The following is a 13,876-nucleotide window of genomic DNA, read 5'->3' on the forward strand; positions in this document are numbered from 1 at the left end:
CCCAAAAGTTGTATGTAACAAGAATCGCGATCAGACGGCGGGGACGATCCAGGTTCCACCGAGGCAGCCCAGGGAAATAACAATTAGGCGATGGAAACAGTCAGCCCCGTGGCCGAGATCTGCAGCGGACTTTGTCACTTTGTCACTTTGTCGCTTGGGCTTTGTTAGGATTCGGGGTTGAATGTGGGAGAATGTTGGAACGAGGGCAAATGCGACAAGAGTTGGAGAGTCCAGCGGGCGGTTTTGGGGCCCAGGAAAAAGGCGGAGGCTCAGGATCAGAAGGATAAGATAACGGGATGCAGGGCCGGGGGGATCGGACGTTCTATATATTCTCTCTTTTGAGCCTATTCCCGGAATAATCCCATCATTCCGACGTGGTCATTCTGGAGACCTGTCATGTCATGCTTGGCCGCTGGATGCTCTGCCAGCGCGACGGGAGTATAGGCTAGGGCCTGTGGTGCGTCATTCGACATTGCCCCGACGGTCCATTTGAAACTATAGAGGCCGGAGAAGAGGTAGCTTCCCGACGGTCGAGAAAGCCCGCTTCCACCGTGATTCTCTCGTATCCGAAGCATCAGAATCGATGCTAGAGGGGGGAGCTACGGTTATTGTTTATCGGCCGCCTCGCTCGATACACCCATCACGTTCTGATGGGATGGCCCCGAATCCGATGTGGTGAAACCTCGTTTAAGGTTGTTCCATCCGCCTCGATCTACTTTCGATATCCTGAGTCCCCGGTCATCTTGCACCACCTGGTTCTGGACCTACTACGATTGACATCATTCGGGATCCCCCGAAGATTCCTTCTCGTTTTTTTTCTTTTGCTTTTTTGGCCCCTCTAGTCCTCGTCTCTAGTCCTCGCATCTCCAATGACACCATCGTGCCTTCTCGGGGCTGGGCTGGGCGGTCTCGACGCGGTTTTCCTTTACGTAAATCGGCACCCAGTCGGCCGCCAACTGTTGGACGGGAAGCTCCTGGTTCGGCCACGCATCGGTACTCGGCCCCATTGGAGTGGAAAATTCTGATAAAAGTCTTTTTTTTTTAAGAGGGAGAACCAAAAAAAAAAAAAAGAATATCTTCTTTGCCCCCTCCTCCCCTGAAGCCTGATACTGTTTAAGCTCCCGCCAAGCCCTATGCAAACAGAAATCTTGAAAAAGGAGAAACTGACGAGCTTACGTCGAGCGAGGACTATGTAAACCCAGTCACGAATGATGCCATCCATGATGGAGTTCACTCACCCTTCTCCTTGTATGGGACGAAGTATAGAATACGTGATCTGTGATCTTTATTATCATGCTATTCACAATATACCACGAGGGAGATGCCTTTCCTTTCCACCCCGACAGAAATGGTAAGTCCCCCCACTTCAAAAAAAAAAAAAAAATGAGAAGAAGAAAAAGACCCAAAGGGGAAAGAAAAAGAGGGTACAGGTACGGGAGGTGCATTGGTACATCGGGACCGACTCCATCACGACCGACGAATGCCCCCCTCTCTCCCTCTCTCACACGCCGTAGAAGGCGATAAAATGGCGCACGTCGTCAGGCAGAGGCCGAACTGCGTTCGTTCCACCAACAACCTGCCAGGGGCGCCCTCACGTGGTGCTGGGTGTGGGTTCCTGGACCTCCAATTGGCACGCATTCGACCGATTGGGTGTGCGTCCCAAGAGGACTATCGCCGAACTGCTCAATTCCCTCGCATCACCTGGACAGCCAACACATGGGCTGGGTTCGGATGGGGAGAGACCTGCCAAATGGAGCATCGGACGGCCGCTAATTCTACGCTGCTCCTGATCCAACTAATACAATGGGATAATGAGAATCCCAATCGCCACTTCTGCTCCTCATAATACGCCCTGCTAATGAACTATCGGTCCGGCGGGAGCTATGGATAGCTAGGTCGGGGCCATCGAGGCCACCTGACCTGGGGGAGAGGGAGGGGGCAGCACGTCCCCCGGAACAGATACCCAGCGGCGAGGTCAATGCAAGTGCAGCACCCAGGCAGCCCTGCGCGAGGGGGTCCGGACTAAGACCAAGGACTCAACCTGCGCTATCGAGCTGGCGGGGTTTTTTCTCCGCTGACTTGCCTGTTCGGGCCTCCTGAATCCCTCGCCGCTTTGTCGTCGCGGCCTCGGCCACAGAAGCCGGTGCTCGGCCAGTCCACCGGTAAACAACTTCCGACAGAGGAAGGACGGTGAGTCGCTAGTCCTGAATGCTACCCGTCCATTCCTCTGGAGTCACAACACGTAGAAGGATAGATAAGAGGGAAAAAAAAAAACAAAGGGGGTAAGAAAATCATTGGCACTCTCAAGGGGCGAAACATGGACGTCTCGTCCGACCTGATTCGCCTAGTGTCAGTCGGAACAGCAATCCTATCGCACAAGACTGAATGATAATTACCCTATCAGTGTGCCCTTGATGGCATTTCTAAGAGGCATTTCAAAATGTTCTAGACCAATGTCCCGTTCAGACTTGAGATTCGGGTGAAGGCAAACCTGGGTGCTTTCTCCAATCTTCAACCCTCACATGCGGGGATCCGCGGGGAAGGATAATGCCTAAGCGCCGCTATCTAAAGCCAAATGAACTTAAGATAACCAGTGAATACAGAGCATATCACGATAAGATTATTCGCCAAATTCCAAATGTCTCACCTGCGATAGAATTGGATCGCCGCTCGTCCCTCCTGGGCACATTTTGTGGATGACTGCTGGTTCCGTTCGCCAGCGGGAGCGCATCTTTCTCCGCATTCTTGTTTTGTTTCTGATAACCAGAGCACGATATCGCCAGGTCCTGTTATCTTGCTATCTATCCCTTTTCAGGGGTCCGCCTGCCATTGGGGGAATAGTGGCAACCGCAGCCTCGGCACCTGGCGATGCTTATTTATAGGATCTCGATGGCATGTAACGTCGCACATCGATTCTACACCCAATCCGCACGATCCTTGGAGGACTCCAAGAACAGCCATCGACATCGATTTAAAGCTTCGTATCGATTTCACGAACGTGAATCTCTTATTTAAATAAAAAGTCGGGGAGCAAAAGCGATGTGATTCAAAACAATCTGGGCTATTGCACAATGAACGCACGGAAAGGTATCGCAAGACTATTGCGTACCTCCATATTCATCGGTCAAAGTATCTGCAAGGGCTTCATAGCCTGATCATAGCTCCCACATCCGCCAGTCTTGTAGATAGCCGACCCCTTCGCGGTCGCTTGACTGTCGAGAATGCGGTCGGTTCTTATTGTCCAACAGCTTCTACAGTACCTGCCGCGGCGCCAGTATTGGAAATGGTAAGGCGCCGTCGGCTCTCATGCGGATCCATGTACCTTTTTTTCATTTTCTTCTCGTATCGGGCATGATCGCGGAGATACTTATTGTGGTCGTTGTACTCTTCCTCACAGAGCTCGCGCGGTTGAACCGAGCCAAAATCTCCAAATTCGAAACATATCTAGCGAGCTATGACAAATGGCGGGAGTTGATGAAGGAAAAATACGCCGAGAAGGATTGTTTATAGAGAACGATGAGATGTATTGACACCAGTTGGGTCTAGGGGTTCAAATGTCCATTCAGTGTCTTCGCGGTTAGCTCTTTCTAACCCTGGATGATAGCTGTGTTCTGAGCCTCCAATGGCCTTCCAAACACTGCCACGGATGATCCCCCTTGGCCCTCGTCATGAAGGAGTTGGCTCATGAATGCCAATTCGGCCGTCCGTAAAGGCAGTGTTACTATGTGTATTCTCAATATGTCTCGGGCATAGCGCATAGATAGGTTATCTTGTGTTACTATACATAGCATCTCGGGTGCCCCTGCGTCTGGTAATCTGAGGATGCTGTGCCTGTTCACTCGACACCACGACTATCTGGCGTTTGCACTTGTATCCGATCCTGCTTGTGCATATGCCCTTCCATAGCGTGCTCTATCATGCTTATCAAGAATCATGTCGTGTAATCACCAACAGCCTGGTCCATCGATTCCGCATGTTGTGGCTGGGAATCAAAGCCCAATCTGAAAGTTTTAATACACACTGTTCGTATCACTCAGTCGGCCTCTACTTTGAGTACACGCGTTGCATGAATTTGAAACGCCTAGAAATGCCTATTTTCTATTGTCTATGGCTCTCAGCCGAACACCGCCCCTTGTCAGCAATCGAGTTAGCATCCGGCTGAACTGGGGTTGGTTGGGGGGTAGGTTTCTTAAAGCGGCGGCACCTTTGGGGCCAACTGCGTCCCCTCGACAAGCAAAAACCCGCGATTCAACGATATTCAGGTCCTCTCCAGCAGACCCCGAGCCTGCATGCGTCAGATTTTGACTTCCTTGGACTGTTCTCCAATTCTACGCCAAACCCCGCAAATTCTATCGCGTCCCCCCCCCCCCCCCAACCCGCACGCCCGGCCACGCTTGGACGGCGCTATCCGAGGGGGAAACCGACGCGAACAGAAGGAAGCAGTCACGGGACGGATGCTTATCAAGGGAACGACACCGAAGGTTCTCAAGCGAGCGCTCATTTTCAAACAATATGACTAAATGCTATGGGAATCGAACTCGTCATCCCCTTTGCCTCTCGGCAGGTCCCCAGCTCGAGCCTAAGAAATGCGGTGACCCCCGGACATTTTGTTGAGCAGGTTCTTATCGTGTCCCCACTCGGGGTCCGGTCTCGACCCCCTGGCGGCAGTGCCCGATCTCCGCGGAAGCAGCATCCTGCACCCAATGGTTCGATGGCGTTCTGGCGTGATCATTGCGCTTAGCGGAGGAGCCGGTGGACGTTGTACTACCGCGATGATGTGACCAACGTGAGATCCCTCGCTCGCAGATTGGGAAGAGAGGCATGTGAGCTGTGCGACTGAAATCCCTCCCGCGCTCCCCTGTCTCCCCGTTCCTCTCTTCCGACTTGAACTCGTCTGCTTGTCTTTCATTTTCATTTGATTTTATTCTATTTTCATTAGCTCACGGCGCTGACCCGGCCATTGTCATCCGACTCCGCCCGTCCCGGCTATCCTCGTCGATCTCACGCTGGCTGTTCGCACGGGGATCGATCCCCGCAAGACCCCAGACGCCAGGTCGGCGGCGGGCCAGTAGCTCTGCGGCCGGTCGCTCGTCGGAGTGCAGGTGGGCACCCGATCGACGGAGCAACAGGACATGGTCGGAGAGGCCGGCATTGGCGGCCAGGAAGAGCGGGGTGCGGCCATTGCGATTTCGCAAGTGCACAGAGCCTCCGTGCGATAAGAGGAAATGGAGAATCGCAATGGATGGAGAAGTTGCCGCCAAGTGCTAGCGTGGAAAGCAGAATTAGCACGCAAGAAAAGAAGAATGCAACGGAGAAAGACAAGAGCAAACTGTCGTAATCGGATTGAACTCACAATCGGCGTGTTTCCCGAATAATCGGCATCGTTGAGTAGCCAGTGGTGTTCGGTCTGCATGATCGTCTTGACTCGCTCGAGATCGCCCTGTGCAATGGCGTAACCCATAACTGTGAGGGTCTGCACCCTCTCGGGCAGGGCCCCGTCTGGATGACGGAATATCGGCAGTGTAGATTCAGTCAGCTCGCCGCGCAGGGACACGGACATGTTCTTGGTTACTGTTTCTGGCGTGGCGTCTGGTAACGCCAGCAGGTACGCCAGTTTCGTCAATGCCGCCTCAGTGGTCATATCAAGACCGGCTACGACCCCGGCCCGGGACAGACTCATGCCTGTTGCATAGACAGGGCTCACGCTGCCGGTAAGGCCTATGGGAAGGGATCCGATCACGTTAATTGGGCTCTGATATACGACTAGGGGGCGGGGTATAGCTCACATTGAGTAACATTGACGATAACGATACCGCGTTGAATGGCACTAGCCAGAACGTTGATCATGGCGTTATCTTGGCCCGATGGAGCATTGCCAGCTCCAAAAGTTTCCAGCACAAGTCCCCGGAGGCCGTCCAACTTCAGCACAGCGTCCACCATCTCGGGCTTGATACCAGGGAAGATGCGAAGACACGCAACATGAGCCGTGTCCAGATTCGTTTGAATACGGAAGTGCTCCAAGCTAGTGGGTCGGTGCACCATATCCCAGTTCACGTTGGTGCGCATCGAAGTGGTCACTGCCAGCGGTGGGCAATTCGGGGCATCAAAGGCCGCAAAGTCGCTCGCAGCCACCTTCGTCGACCGATTACCACGGAACAGCCTGTTGTTGAAGTACAAGCACACCTCGGGAATCATGAAGTGACCGGCCACGACCAGAGACCCGAGCAAGTTATCAGTCGCGTCATTCTGGAGCTGGAGCATGGGTGCTTGTGACCCGGTGAGAATCACTGGCTTTCCTAGGTTCTGCAACATAAAGCTCAGTGCGGAGCATGTATATGCGAGACTATCGGTGCCGTGCAGCACCACGAAGGCGTCAAACAGGGTGTAGTTCTGGAAGATCGCCTGTGCGATCTCTGCCCAACCCTTGGCATTGATGGAGCTACTATCCAGCAGTTCTTCAAATTCGAACACCGTATATCGCACCTGACGACCATACCGGGTAAGTGGAGTGCGTAGACTGGGATGAGCCGTGATATCACCCGTGGCCTTGGTCACTACGTCCATGGTGGTAGGCGTAGATCCGTCGTTGAACGAAGGCAGGCGCGCCATGCATTTCTCTTGAAAGCCTCGAGCCGGCACAAATCCAGACGGCGATGGCTGCATACAGATCGTGCCTCCAGTCATGATGATGAGGACCCGGGATTCTTGAATGACATCCTCGGGGATCTGTTCCCCCACAACAGGGAGCGAGACTTCTTCCGCAACCATGGTGAAATTGTCCTCGCGCGCTGCGATATCAGAGGGAGGACGGGTAAGATTGCTGCACAGAGGCAAAGAAAGCCCAGTGACAGTTGAATCGAGGGCAGCGACACTCAGTTCCCCCAGAACTCTGATGCAATGGCGATATTCCTGATCAGCACGATGGCCCTGGATGCCCAGATGATAACCCCAACTGCCCCTCCAATAGACCGTGGTCGCTCACTTCGGTGAAATTGCGGGGAGATGACGTTAGGTTAGAATTTTCACGCTGCTAGTTTTCCAGTCTGGCGATAAACGGGACCTGAAGTGAAACAGAAAAAATCCAAGCGTAGAATGCCCTCTCCAACACGCAGATCGTGATTGAGTCTTTTGGCCGAAACCCCAAAATCGACTCCGATCGTATTACGTACCGGCTGCTCATTGGAGAGAGATTTTCACGGGCTGAGCCAACTCTAAAACGTGGGCTCCACTGGACGGGTTCGGGCCAATGGTGTGGTGTCTCGGCGTTGGAGTGGGTGTCTTCCCGATGAATAGCGCGGTGAGATTGTGCAAAGAATTGAATATCATGGACGGTAGGATTGGCAAGCATGCAAAAAAGAGAGAAAGCGTCGAGAAGGAGAAACTACTGAATTCGGCGAGGATCCTCATATTCCTCTGTGCGTCCCGCGATTACAGGAATACTCGATTCCATACTAGTTTTATTTAGTATTCCGGGTCGGCTCGGAATCCGACGCTGTAACACGCAGTTAGTGAGGTATGACATGTTCAACACTCCCTACTAGATCGTGCATGCTCTTAAAAATGATTATATTAAGCATCGCATCTCTTAGATCCTATTTTTACAAGCCTATACTGTATCATGCTACATTAATAGTTAAAATCCCGATCCGTACGCTTCAGGACTAAATAGAGAATATCCCTAAGCACCTATAGAGCGCCTATACATTATATTCAAGCAGTGAGAACCTCTTAACTCCTGGTATCCGAGTATTACCAGCGACGCTGAATCCTTCCGATTACGCCTAAGTATTATGTTCCGAATCTTATAGTATGACTATATATATTCCGGACCAAGAAATAGTGTGTATTGAGAAAAGACGCTTGATGTAGACTTAGTTAGAGATATAATAGAGGATCTAGATAGAACTATATATAGTGTAGTGGGGAAACAGCGGTCTGCAGGATGAGTCAGGATTGATGTATATAAGGCTACGCTGCTCGCAGAGGCAGACAATCCGAGACCCTCTCTTTATTTCATGTGCCATGTGTCTCCTCCCAAGTACTCCTACTATCCCCTAGAGGCTGGACTTGGTTCGCAGAAAAGCGTAGACTACCCTCGTTCAATACTTGGTAGCTATTGCGAAAGATATCTAGAATTAACTAAACTGCGTTGCTAATTATAGGCGATATGGATAGGGGAAATCTATCAATACTGACCAGTCATTCATGTCCACTATTTTTATATCTTCAGAGTGCAAGACTGCTAAAAAAATCCAATCCAACGGTTGGTATTTACCTGCGCGGCACAAAACTTATAAACCAACTTAAACCAACTTAAACCAACTTAATGATAACAATGTAACTACTTCTAAAAATATCCAGACCGCTGAAAAAATCCTATCCTAAGCGCCTATAGAGTAATTTAATGGACTCTGTTATTTATAGAATAGGATATCGTTGGATGCTAACGTTAATCAAGTCTTTAATTACCGATAGTAGGCGACTGTTGGATAAAAAGTCCAGAATTTTTAACTAACCCAACACTCCAAAGATATAGCCTTCGATAGCTATACGCGCGGGGATACTACTCTGAAACCTAACTTATTAACGATCATACCTGTTATGAATATCGCCCCATCCACGTCGTTTTAAGTACGCATGGAGTGCCCGTCCATATCAGTTCACAAACCCAACCAACCCTCTATACAAATATCTCTCACGGCTTTCGCATATACCCCTACTATCTGGCCCTATCGACTATTTGAAAGCAGTGGAACGTGCTTTTTTCATTGATTTTTTATTAGACACATCCTGACAGGAGAATTTTCAGACAAATTTGACCCGCCGCGAAAATGTCCTCTTCAGAGACAGCGAATTCTGAATCCATTCGATTTTACAAGCCGTACAAAGAAATTGCCAGTGAACGATTGAAAAGTGCACTCTGGGAGCTTGAAACGCAAATTGTAAGATACAAGCAAACACTTGAGAATGTAGAGAGCAAAGCTCAAAAAGACTCCAATCACCCAATGCTCAGGGTTGTCAGGGCTGTGGGTCGAATGTTTAAGACAATTCCAGACAAAATAACGTTACGGAAAGGTCTTAATGAATTGTCAAAAGCTATTGATAATCTCAATGACGATCAGCTAGTCAGGAACAAAAGGCTTTTGGCAGATTATGTACAAATAGAGTTGTGTAAGATCACACGGGCCTTGGTGGAAGCAAAACACACTCGGTTTCAGATTGAGATTGCATGCTGGGAGACAGGTGACTGGGGGGCAGTTTTCTTGATTGTGACGTTAAGACCTAACACGCAGCGAAAAAGGTTGGCCTTTCAGGGATGGTCAGATGTAGAGCCGAACAACATAAACAACATTCCGAACAGTATCGGACCGGAAAGCGATGGATATACAATAATCGAGTATAATCCTGTTTTTTTTTTGATCCATTACTTTTGGGGGAGTGAGGTAGGCGATAATAAAAAAAAGCGTCACCATGGGGCAAGGTGGGGGTTAAATTGAGCGGAAAGATGAGGAGCGAAGAAATGAAAAGCTTGCGGGAAGCATGGGAGCGTAGGCCGGTTCAGAAGTAAGACGAACAGGCAGTGCTGTCTTTTTTTTCTTTTCTGTTTTTTAAGATATCTATGAAACTTTTCTTGCATTGTCGTGCAATATGCTGACACAACATGCTCTATACAAAAAAAAGCCTTAAGAGATTGTTAGCCAGATATTCTGTACTACAGAGAAGGTCGGTTGAAATTAATTGTCCAAGAGTGCTATTTGGAATTTCTGGAGCCGCGATGGTCGGACCAAAGGCAATTCTTATCTCTTTCAAGCAGGTGAAGACCTAGTAGACCAGTGTGGCCTCGAAAACATTAAACTTCACGCTTTGTATATCCGACACCAGGCTGTCCGTTCGGGCTGGTGGACCTACTACCATCCAGATTTCATCTTGAGATATGGCCGGGACTCCGGCTGGAAGGGAAAGATCGCTAGAACTTTGAGCAAATCTGATGTTGAGACCATGATCTCTGACCGAGAAGTAAGAGAAAGAGGAGAAAGACAGGGTGACGAAGGAAAGCGCTTGTTGTGCCGCGCACTACAGAGTAGTGATTTCTAGGGGCCATTGGGGCCATTGACTGACCTGAATAGATTAGCATATTCCTCACCAGCGGAGAGCAAAGCCCGGCTACTTCCACGGCCATCGTATACATGTATACTACATAGAAGAAATGACAAGTCCGTGTGTATCTAGCCAAGTGATGCAACGGATTCGATTGACGAACTGGAACTGGATATTTGCGCAACCCTGATACCACAAATTGAGAACAGAAATTGGACCAGACATATGAGAAGAGAGATGCAAGCAGTCATCGTGTTGTTGAATGCCGTGGAAGAGACACAATATAGCAGGTCAGGGAGACCCACAACGAAGCACCTCACTGAGTGCGCTACAAGGGAAATATCCGGCGTCTCGTTGACTTTGACGACTACTGGTGTTTCGAAGCACCGCGGTCACAAGGAAGGACTCGGCTTCTCTAGCATGCTAAGTTGTACCTTATTTGTTATTCCAAGGTATTTACGGACAGAGGGAGAGTAAAGGTGATCTGTGAAAGAAATTAAAAACTATTTGGCTGCGCTTTCAATCATGTCAGGTATTGCTGCGTGAGGCAACTGCTGTCCCCTGTGCATCTGCCTGCCTATAGGTTTCATACTTCTATCTCGAGGATGGTCCGCTGCAAGCGCAACTTTTTAACGTGTTATATGCGCGGAATTTGTTCTCGAACGAAACGAGATCGTGTTTTCTAATTTCTTTGACCATGTTGATCTTCTGCTCGTTGGGGAAGTATAGCAAGAACATCGAATCTCTGTAACCGTCGGCCACCGTGAATGACCATTGACCTGAATGGAAGACAGAGAAAAAGGATAGTCATTGCAAGACCTTGAGAAGAGAATCTTGTTATAATGTTTCCCGTGAGTGTAGAGGGTGCGAGTTGATGATGGCTGCTTTCATCATACATTAGGGTTGATCTGGAACAAGTCCTCCTCCAGCAGACCCATCATATACTGGTTCCCCGAGTACCAGTTGCCTAGCTGTGCCGCCTGTGACATTTCAGCCAGCGACATGTCTTGAGCAGGAGCTTGACTTGGAGCACCTGGAGCAGAAAAGCCAGTTGTTTGCAGCGATGGTGCCGAGTCGCCAGTCGATATGATAGGAAGATCTGGTTGAAAATAACCTTGGCTATTGGTCATCACACTCCCTGGAGCCAGACCCAGGGCACTTAGGTACACGTCAAATTCCTGCCCCACAGATGCTATCCCCTGACCTTCGCCGGATTTATCTTTTGCTCTGGCTTCAACATACAGGCGAGCGACAGTGCTCAGCACAGAGCAAAGGGTGTGAAGCCGGTCGATTGATTGAGAGAAGCGGCAGAGCGGGTGCAGAGATGCGACGAAGTCTTCGAGACGAGTGAGATCTTCATTATCAGATGTTGTAATGACATGGCAAAATATGACGATGAAGGGAACAAATGGGGAGAGGAAGATTGCCCTGCCCGTAAATTATTTGTTAGGAAGAGGCATGACTATCATGATTCATGTCGGAACGAGGGATGATGTGCACGGAACATCACATTGAGTGAAACTTTGGGGGGGGGGCGGGGTTAATGGAGCGTACCAATGCATATAAGAGCACCTTATGGCCTCACTGGCTTCTTTCAATACGGCAACACAGTTTTGATGATATTCCAATGAGGCTCGCGCGGTGTCGATGCATTCTGGTATGAACGGGGTAGAGGAGCCAGGCTCCACTGGAATGGCACGATATATCAGTGTGAGAACTGATAGCCGACTGACTTTATCACATCTCAGGTAAATTATATCAACGTCCGACAGATTTGACTGGGATGTGATGAGTTGCTGCAGAAGTTAGATGAATGATTCAGGATAAAACATTGCGCTGTGGATGATTTTCCTACCTCGAAAGGATCCATCACATCGGTCTGCATGATCCCCGCCAACCGACGGGCATGAGTGGCTCGCTCACTTTCAGGCTGATTTAAAGCCTTTGGACTGTAAAGGTGAGTGTAGGCTTCGTTTTGTATCATAGCCTGTCTGCACCATAGAGCACAGATCATATCCCATGTGCTCATGTTCACAAAGCAATCGAATGGCGAAGGAATATCAATTTCGAAGTCTTGGGCTATGGAAGCGCGACCTAGACGCAAGGATAACAGACTAGGAATGGTATATACGGACCAGAAGAGAGCCTGCTTTTTGTTTTGCAGATCGGGGGGATCATTTTCCATAGACGAGAGACGATGATACCCCAGTGTTTGGCACATCTGTACAGCCGTTGAAGCAAGCGTCCAACTAACAGACGGCTTGGAAATTTCAATCCCATGCATAGCCTAGACCGGTCAGCACTTTCTCATTCGATTAAAAATGCCTAAAACTTACACCGAGCACAAGTGCAACAATAGAATCGAAGGTGACAGGCATCAAAATGGTTAGATTGGCGAGCGCTGCCTCGAGGTTGTCCCTGCACATGTGCACATATCGATTATACTCGTCCCGTGTGGCGAATTCTTTCTCAAGAAATCCATATTCAACAAACACAATGTATAGTCCAAAGTTGGCCGTGATGAAGGATGCCTCGGAATAATCCTCTGTGCAGAAATAAACTTCCTGACACTTTGTAATGAAGTACTCAATGTCGAGAAAAGGAACATAACCCCCAAATGCCGACGGTGGATTTTCTGCATCACGTCAGACTTCCAACAGAGATCTCTCACCATCTAGTGGCCTCAATCATACCTTTCATCTTTCTCAACACTGACAACACCACCGGTAAAGGCGGCATTTCCAATTCACGGATATCACATCGACTGCCCAGTCGACTAATCTGGCTGGAGAATTGGCCTCGCTGAGGCTCATTTTGTCGGCGCTTATCTTGCAACTCCACGATCTGCTTTAATGATGAGAGTGCTTCATTGATTCTCGGGCTAGATAGTACTTCGGGGGTGCTGTGAGAGACGGCCGATTCAAGGAAATCCCGGGCATAAACCGAGTGAATGGCCAAGGAGGAATTGCCCTCAAAAGCAGAACTTGAATCATGCTGCTCAATGGTGGCATTAGATGTATAGCCTGGTCCTTTTGTATGCGGCTTTTCCTGCTTGGATGCTGGAGACTGCGTCTGAGCCAGAGTTAGAGGGGATGAATGAGAGGACCCAGAGATTCGGGACGGAAGCCCTTGCTGCCGCGATGAAGCCAAGAGCTCTTTCAGGGATTGCTCGATGCCGCCCAGGCGTTGGAGGGTTTTCTCGACTCCCGCAAGGCGTTCCTCAATCATGTCGATTTTCTTCTCACTATGGCCATATTAATGTCAATTCCCCAGTGGGGGCTGCATCCTCCCCTGACTGGGATCAAATCTACATACTATTGGCTAGAAATCAGTACCCGTCGCCGAGGCTCATGTGGCCGCTGCCCTTCACCAGTTGACCGGCAAGATATATTCGAGCTGCGACAATTCGAACATGGCGAGCGCTTGTCACACCTGATCTGCGGGACGAGTCAATCACCCGTGCCACTACGGGATTTCATGCAGTAAGGGCCACTTACTTTCCGAGCACGACACTGGTCACACTAGAATAAGAAAATGTGAGTAATTTTATATGAATTATTCTTTTTCATGGTCTCCTTTTCCAATGCTCTGTCTGCCAATTGCCCCTCCGTGGGCGTGGGGAAGTGGAGTACATACTGCTCGTCGGGCCATCCCGCTTGGCGCATCGTGGTCGGAGCCCTCGGGTTCCATGACAGCGGTGCGGTTGAGGCACGTGAGATGGGCTGCGCTAACCTGCAGGAAGTTGTTGGTGAATCCGGTATCGACTTGGACTCAAGAG

General features: G+C 49.7%; 3 protein-coding genes across 3 annotated transcripts; all 3 read right to left on the reverse strand.

The window, feature by feature from the left end:
- Positions 1-851: 851 nt before the first annotated feature.
- Positions 852-1,222, reverse strand: N7462_003616 (uncharacterized protein; the record flags this gene model as incomplete). Its single annotated transcript, XM_057075342.1, has 2 exons — positions 852-1,021; positions 1,177-1,222. The coding sequence occupies 2 exons, from the start codon at positions 1,220-1,222 to the stop codon at positions 852-854; spliced, it is 216 nt and encodes a 71-aa protein (XP_056934847.1).
- A 3,718-nt stretch (positions 1,223-4,940) lies between these two features.
- N7462_003617 (putative lysophospholipase) lies at positions 4,941-7,180 on the reverse strand (the record flags this gene model as incomplete). The annotated part of the gene is made up of 4 exons (XM_057075343.1): positions 4,941-5,264; positions 5,354-5,718; positions 5,787-6,820; positions 7,170-7,180. 4 exons carry the CDS (start codon positions 7,178-7,180, stop codon positions 4,941-4,943), a joined length of 1,734 nt encoding a protein of 577 aa, XP_056934848.1.
- A 3,814-nt stretch (positions 7,181-10,994) lies between these two features.
- N7462_003618 (uncharacterized protein) lies at positions 10,995-13,829 on the reverse strand (the record flags this gene model as incomplete). Its single annotated transcript, XM_057075344.1, has 8 exons — positions 10,995-11,526; positions 11,653-11,894; positions 11,954-12,385; positions 12,435-12,733; positions 12,792-13,342; positions 13,434-13,535; positions 13,596-13,619; positions 13,735-13,829. Coding segments are annotated over 8 exons (2,277 nt in total), but the record flags the coding sequence as incomplete, so codon positions are not given.
- Positions 13,830-13,876: the final 47 nt, after the last annotated feature.

This window comes from Penicillium macrosclerotiorum, assembly GCF_028827735.1.
Source record: "Penicillium macrosclerotiorum strain IBT 26536 chromosome Unknown utg000003l_segment0_segment0, whole genome shotgun sequence".
In the NCBI taxonomy this organism is placed as follows: Eukaryota; Fungi; Ascomycota; class Eurotiomycetes; order Eurotiales; family Aspergillaceae; genus Penicillium; species Penicillium macrosclerotiorum.